This window comes from Vidua chalybeata, chromosome 25 (assembly GCF_026979565.1).
Source record: "Vidua chalybeata isolate OUT-0048 chromosome 25, bVidCha1 merged haplotype, whole genome shotgun sequence".
NCBI classification, from domain to species: domain Eukaryota; kingdom Metazoa; phylum Chordata; class Aves; order Passeriformes; family Viduidae; genus Vidua; species Vidua chalybeata.
The window spans coordinates 2433195-2439472 of NC_071554.1; the positions used below are offsets into that span (position 1 = coordinate 2433195).

The 6278-nt window shown below is 42.7% G+C and overlaps 2 protein-coding genes across 4 annotated transcripts in view; one reads left to right on the plus strand and one right to left on the minus strand.

Annotated features, from left to right (window-relative positions):
• The first annotated feature begins 136 nt into the window (after positions 1 to 136).
• The window catches only part of GRHL3 (grainyhead like transcription factor 3), a 103560-nt gene continuing 97418 nt past the window's right edge, over positions 137 to 6278 (plus strand). For 2 of the 3 annotated variants that reach the window (XM_053964795.1, XM_053964796.1), the window contains exons 1-2: positions 137 to 578; positions 2320 to 2403. In XM_053964795.1, the coding sequence (XP_053820770.1) occupies positions 541 to 578; positions 2320 to 2403 (122 nt within the window). In that variant the 5' untranslated portion in view covers positions 137 to 540. Of the gene's footprint in view, positions 579 to 1489; positions 2204 to 2319; positions 2404 to 6278 lie in introns of those variants that run through there. The other variant, XM_053964799.1, reaches the window with a different exon arrangement.
• Positions 3671 to 6061, minus strand: LOC128799934 (fatty acid-binding protein, liver). Its single transcript, XM_053964805.1, has 4 exons — positions 5953 to 6061; positions 4757 to 4929; positions 4384 to 4473; positions 3671 to 3781 (listed from the first exon to the last, which is right to left on the minus strand). The coding sequence occupies exons 1-4, from the start codon at positions 6017 to 6019 to the stop codon at positions 3731 to 3733; spliced, it is 381 nt and encodes a 126-aa protein (XP_053820780.1). The 5' UTR covers positions 6020 to 6061; the 3' UTR covers positions 3671 to 3730.

The window sequence follows — 6278 nt, forward strand, 5'->3', positions numbered from 1 at the left end:
CGGCTCCGCGCGGGAGCTCGCGGGCCCTCCGGTGCGCGCCGCGCATGCGCGCTGCCGCCCCCCCTCCCCCTCGCGGGGCCTCGCTTTTCCCGCCGAAAGAGAGTGAAGGGGAGCGCGCGCGGGGCAAGATGGCGGCTGCGCCTCCGCCGTGAGGGGAGCGCGGCCCGGCCTTGTGCGGCTGCCTCAGAGCGCCGTGGCTCCCTCCTGTGCAGCCAGCTGGCTGTAACGCCCTTCCTGGGGCTCAAGGGATCGCTGTCCTGTGGCCTTGCTGTTGTAAAATGTGGAGTATGTAGAAGTTCTGTTAAGAAAAAGATGTTCTTTGATGTTTTTATGCTTTCAAGCCTAATCAACAAGAAGGGAGATGTAACCCGTGAAAACGGCAGCCAACAAACTTTAAGTGATGTCCCTGAGTTAGAATAACAAATTGGTAGAACTGCCTTGTTAAGGTTTAGGGCTGGACATGCTTCGATGATCTCAGGCCTAGGGGGAGGTTAACAAAGCTTGAGAAAAAAGGATGCCCGCTGATAGGGGACACAAAGAATGCAGAATTTATGGGCCATCTGGCAAGAACTCCCAAGGTAAGGAAGAAACTAATAAACCCAACTCAACAACTGTGCTGAAATGATCTCCAGCTGGGCAAAATGTAATTTTACATCTGCAGGGGCAGGTCATGACCACCAACCCACAGACCACTGACCCAAAAGGAGAGAACGGGACTAATTAGCATGAGAAACAACAGAATAATTAATCAACAGAAGATAGAATACTAATTCAGAACTATGTGACTTGTAGCCGAGGCACACTAATTCCTTTGTTTGCTAAAATGTGTAAATAGTAATAAATTTCGATCGTTGGTGTGCTCCATTTGTGAATTCCCACAGGGCCCCAACTATGCAACACTGAAATAAATTACCAGTGTGTCTCTGGAGTGTGTAACTATTGTTGCACAGGGAGTAATTAATCCAATTTTTGTGGAGAACACAGTTACCCAGAGCCCTGCTGAGCCCCAGGAGTTTTCATCAGACTGTTTGCACAGGACCAGCCCTTTCCATTAAAGCCGTTTGTGTGATGAAAACAATACAGGTGGTGGGTGGAGAGATTATTTCTTACCATGCTCATGTGTGACTCACATAAAGGTGGATAAAAGGCACATCTGACCCAACAGCCACAGGGTTTGGTGAAGAGTGCAATGAAAATATCTGCATTTTCATGTGAGGGATTTTCAGCAAACTTCTGCAGGGACAGAAGGACTTCAAGCTGATGCTTGTGTCTGCCACCAGTGTATTTTCATCTTTATTTTTAATATTCATGAATGAAAACTGGTGGGAGGACATTGCTGTTCATATCTTGGCAATCTCACACTAAGAAGTGCCTGATTTTTGCAGGTTTGGAATGACAGATGATTCAAGTTTGAATGGCAGATGAAGTTCAGTCACTAACACAGGAGATGTGCAGACATATACACTTCCAAAAAAAAAAAAAAAAAAAAGAATTTATGTGGTTCTGTGTTCAGGGTCTGTGTGCAGGACTCAACAGAGAAGGGATGGGGATCTCTGACCATGTTTTTTGCATTTAATATTTACAGTTAGCATTTTTCTGCATGCAAGCAGCAGGTCGAGTTGTTACCTTGTGCAATATAAACACAGATCTGCTCACACAAATCATTAAAAGAACCTAAAAATCAAGCCAAGAATGCACATCAGAGAATGGAATTGTGGTGGGAGTGCTTGGCACAAAGCAAAAAAGAAAAAAAAAATATTTTACACATATTCTGTAAAATTCATTCAAACAATGAATTTACCAAAGAGTGGACTTCGATGGATAGAAATCCATGCTGCCAGGATTACCTTGTCAGAGCTTGTCAGATTGGGAGTCAAAATTTTGAACAAGATCCAAGTTGGATTATAAATACTCCAATGGAGTCCTTCACAGAAAAATGCACTTGTTTTTGTGGAATAGTGAATCCAGAGCTGCCATCTCAGCCTGTTCTGCCATCTAGGAATGCTAATTCCTTTGGGCCATGGGACACAGATCTCAGTCTGATCAAAATCCTTCAGGTTTTGACTGCTTCACATAAGGACCTACACTGAATATTCCACCCAAATCTGGGGTGCCCTGTGGCAGAAGGACATTGCCAGAAAGATGGGAAAGATTGGCACCATTGCTGGAAACATGAAATCATTGCAATTGTGAAGAAAGCCAGGTGAAGTGTTCTTTTAATTTTTTAGAGTTTTAGCCATTAGGATGACTTAGTTTAAGTTCTAAATAAAGTTAGTGTGCTTTTAATGTGTAGTATTTACAACAATCATTTTATAACAGGTTTGAAATGAGTAATGAAGGATCTCTGCCTTGGTTTAGAAATAAACCTGAAGCGTCTTGCACGTTCCATCCTCCAGTTTGCAGGTACAGACTTTGCTCCTTGCAGACCTGCAGCATTCTGTGAATTTCCTGCTGGAAAACCACAGTGTGTGTTTGGTTTCAGGGTGTGTTTGCAGCAGTTACCCAGCAACTTCCACAGAGAAGGTGCTGAGTTCTTGGGTGGCTTTTTGCAGCACAAGTGCCTTGAAGCAGCTTCCTCCTCCTCCTCCTCCTCCCTGAGTTTTACCAGCCCTGATTTCTGTGCTGTTGATCTTATTTCTAACTCACATGGAATTTAATTCTGGCTGCAGGACTGTGCTTGGCATTGGAGCTGCCTGGGAAGCAAAAAGAGCACAATGATCCTTTGTGCCAGTGAAACTCCCCCTGAGAACAGCCTTATCCCAGAATAAGAATACACTTCCCAAATTGCTTGTGTCACATTGTGTTATTAACTAAAACACAACCTCTCCCCTCACAAACTGCTCTTCTAGCATGGGGAGATGGAAATTCAGCACTCTTCACTGGGATTAAAACCTCCCCATGAGGATTTGAAATTACATTATCAGTCCAGCAACTTTGTTCATGGAGGTCTTGCTCCCAAAACCAATTCTAACAAATCTGCAGTGACTTAAATTATGAAATGGGGCTGCTGATATAATAATAGGATCTAATCAGCAGAGAAATGGTTCTAGGCACAGCTGCTGTGTGTTTTATACTTAATAGAGGCACAGGGTCTGAACAAAGTCTGGTTTACTTGAGCTTCACAAACTTGGGCCATGACAAGATACTGGGAGTTCATTGCAACTTGGAAGAATGTTTAATTCTCTTTGCTCTTGTAGTGCCTCTTAATTGTACTGTTGTGTAATTCAGTTTAAGAACAGCCATCCCTATTGTTAATGACTGGTGAGTGCTTCACAGCTTTTAAAATATTGCTGTTTCCATTCCTGGGCCATGTGGTACAGATCAGCTCAACAAATGCCTGATTGTTCTCTGTTGGCCAGGTCATAGAGAACGGGCTTTGGTTAAAGACTAACCTTCAGTAGGAGCAGGAGCTAAAGCTGAGTGTGTTCAGTCTGTGTGTAAGAAGTCAAGGAGCATTTCTGTAGCTTTTGGCTGCTCCCAAGGATTAATGTGGTGAACTGGAACAGTGTGATTTATGTCCAGGTTGGGTAGTCTGGGAGGCAAATTTCTGGCACTCTGAGGACAGAGGGGAAAACACAGTCCTGTAACAAGGGGAAGTGCTGTGTGAAAGGAGAGCAGAAATCATCATGACTTCCTGTACTGTTTGTTCAGATAAAACAGAGATCACACCTTGTGGAAAGTGCACTTTATTTCAGATATGTAGAGGTATCACAGAGGAGGGGATCTGGCTTTAGACTTTCTTGCCTCTTCTGACAAGCGTTACTCCGCCATATGTTATAGTCTGTGGGAGACAAATACACATTGGAACTTTAGGAAATCTATTTATAGGTAAGTGGCAGAAGCATCTGTAACTCATGCATAAATCCATCCTAGTCCACTGTCGCTGTCGAGCAGGACGGGAACAGAGAACTCCAGATCAGAAGGCAAAGAAAATGAGCTCTGATTTATTTCAAATATACCGCTCTATATATAGAGAACATCGAGAAGACTAATTTCATTGGTCTTAGAGTAAAAACATGTCACACCGTTGGTGTGCAGTGAATGACGCACAGTGGCAGAGCATATCTATAAACAATGTGAATAACAAGATAGATTAGAGAATTATTTACATTTTTTCTCAACTGTTTCCCAGGCTCTTGCCTGGTTAGAAAACCTTTCTCTTTCTCTCTGACTGAGCTGAGAATATCCACAGTCCACAAGAAAATACAATCACAGTACCTGCCTGTAAATATATGTACAACATTTACATGAAGGAAAAGTTGGAGTTGGTTGCGCTCCTTGGAGCAGCCTTTATCCACAGGGACACTTTGTACACACTATAAGCTAATCAGCATTTTTTCCTTCAGCATTTTTCTGCAAGTGCCCTTATTTTCTAGCACTTACCTCCACCATTTCATTTCCTTTAACTTCCTGCTCATGAGAGAATTTATCTGATTTGCACACCAGCTTCCCGTTGACCAAGTTCACAGTGCACTGTTGGAACATTTAAAAACATTTTTAAAAAGTTAGATTTTGGAATTCAATTTGAGTAAGTAGAGGACTAATAAATAGGAAATAAAGTACACTGATGTTTCATGATGACAGCTGTTAATTTAAACTAGAGAGCACAGCATTTGAATAGGAGTTTTAGGAACATTTCTTTTTGTTAAAGTGATAGAAATACTTGCAAATGGAAATGGTAAAAACAAATTCCACTCACACACAAACTGAGGTTTAGGGATAAATAAAGAGATGTCCTATTCTTGGAATGCTTTACCTTTAGCTTCCTGCCATCCATGGTGGTGATGTCAGCCTCTTTGCCGAGTGTAAACGAGTTGGTTACAGATTTGTTTGGTGTTTTGGATGTCACAACGAAGTCGTTGCCTTTTTGTTGTATTTCAACAACAGGCTTAATATCTTTGGCCATTTTGATGGTGTCATCTGGCAACCCTGCAAAAATAGGCAAAACAGGACTTCTTGTTATGGAAATAGCAAAATAGCAAATTGTGCCTTCCAGCAAAGGCACAAAAGATCCAAACCAGTATTGGCAGGTGATGTCCAAGTTAAAAGACAATCCTGTTTTGGATTCCTCTCTTCTCAATGGGCTTTTTGCTCCGTTCCTTTTAGTCTGGTTAGTTTTGGTATTATATTTGGTGGTGTGTCAGATTATGCACAGTCTCTTTTCCTAAGGGCTGGCCAGGAGGTGATGATGCTCCATGAAAAGAACCACATGTGCATGACTTTATTTTCCCAGGGAGATGGGAGTTGGGGGAATGTCTGTCCAGTCAGAGCTGCAACAGTGGGAGTACCTCAAACTCCCTTTTTGGGGTGTCCCTGATGTGATTTGAATGTGTCATTGTCACCAGGAGAGGGATTGGTTCTGTCACACTGTCAGACCAGGCTTTTCAATTGGAACTGGATCTTACTCTCCTGAATATTTCCTATTTACTCTTAAAAACCCCAGGGAACGCTTTACTGGCAAAGGTAAGTGCGTATTTATTGGTGTAGCACCTCCTAATCCTCACAGATTAGAGTTGATAATCACTCAGAGATTACTTATCACACGTGAAAATCACTGACAGGTTACTGACCACTTTTCACACGTGTTAATTATTCACAGATTACTGACAGCATTTGTGCTGCAGAAAGGGCTTCTGTACCAATAATTGGGAAGCTGAATAAGTCATGGATGGCTTGTTTCTAGTTATATGTGTTTGTAAAATTGCAAGTCAATCAACACAACAACTCTTCTTTCTTTAGGAGCTCATCTAAAATTAAGACAGGGGTTTGGGGGTTATCTGTAACCTTTCTCCGTCAATTTATACAACTTTCACATTTTTTTCACATCCAAATGAAATCAAACAGATTTAACCAAGCAGGGCAGTGTGTCACAGAAAGAAAAGGACAAAATCCGTGGAAATGCAGCAGTAAGAGCTGTGGTGCCCATGATTTGAGGAGGGAGCAGGCACTTACCCAGAGCCTTGAGGAAGGGCTCGAGGTTCTCCTGAGTGTAGATCTGCCAGGTGCCAGTGAACGCCATCGTGTGACACAGCGAGGGCTCCCCCTGCTCACGGGGGTGCTATTTATGGAAACAGAGAGGCCAGCCCAAAATTGTCAGAGGGCTAATTATTAACTGGGAAACAGCAATCATTAATCAATTATTTGTTCTTAATGATCATAACCTCTCGTTCATGCTGCTCTTACCTTGAGGGCTGGGATGTTGTGTTTGTTGTGGGTGACTGACCTCGGGTGATTGTCCATCCTTGCTGGAAAGTGTTGCAGTGCAGCTTCATTTGTTT

Coding starts and splice junctions, on each gene's coding strand:
- LOC128799934 (XM_053964805.1), bottom strand. CDS start 6,019: ATGGCGTTCACTGGCACCTGGCAGATCTACACTCAGGAGAACCTCGAG. Junction 4,474..4,756: donor TGGATGGCAGGAAGCTAAAG/GTAAAGCATTCC, acceptor ATGTTCCAACAG/TGCACTGTGAACTTGGTCAA. Junction 3,782..4,383: donor AAGGAAATGAAATGGTGGAG/GTAAGTGCTAGA, acceptor TGTCTCCCACAG/ACTATAACATATGGCGGAGT.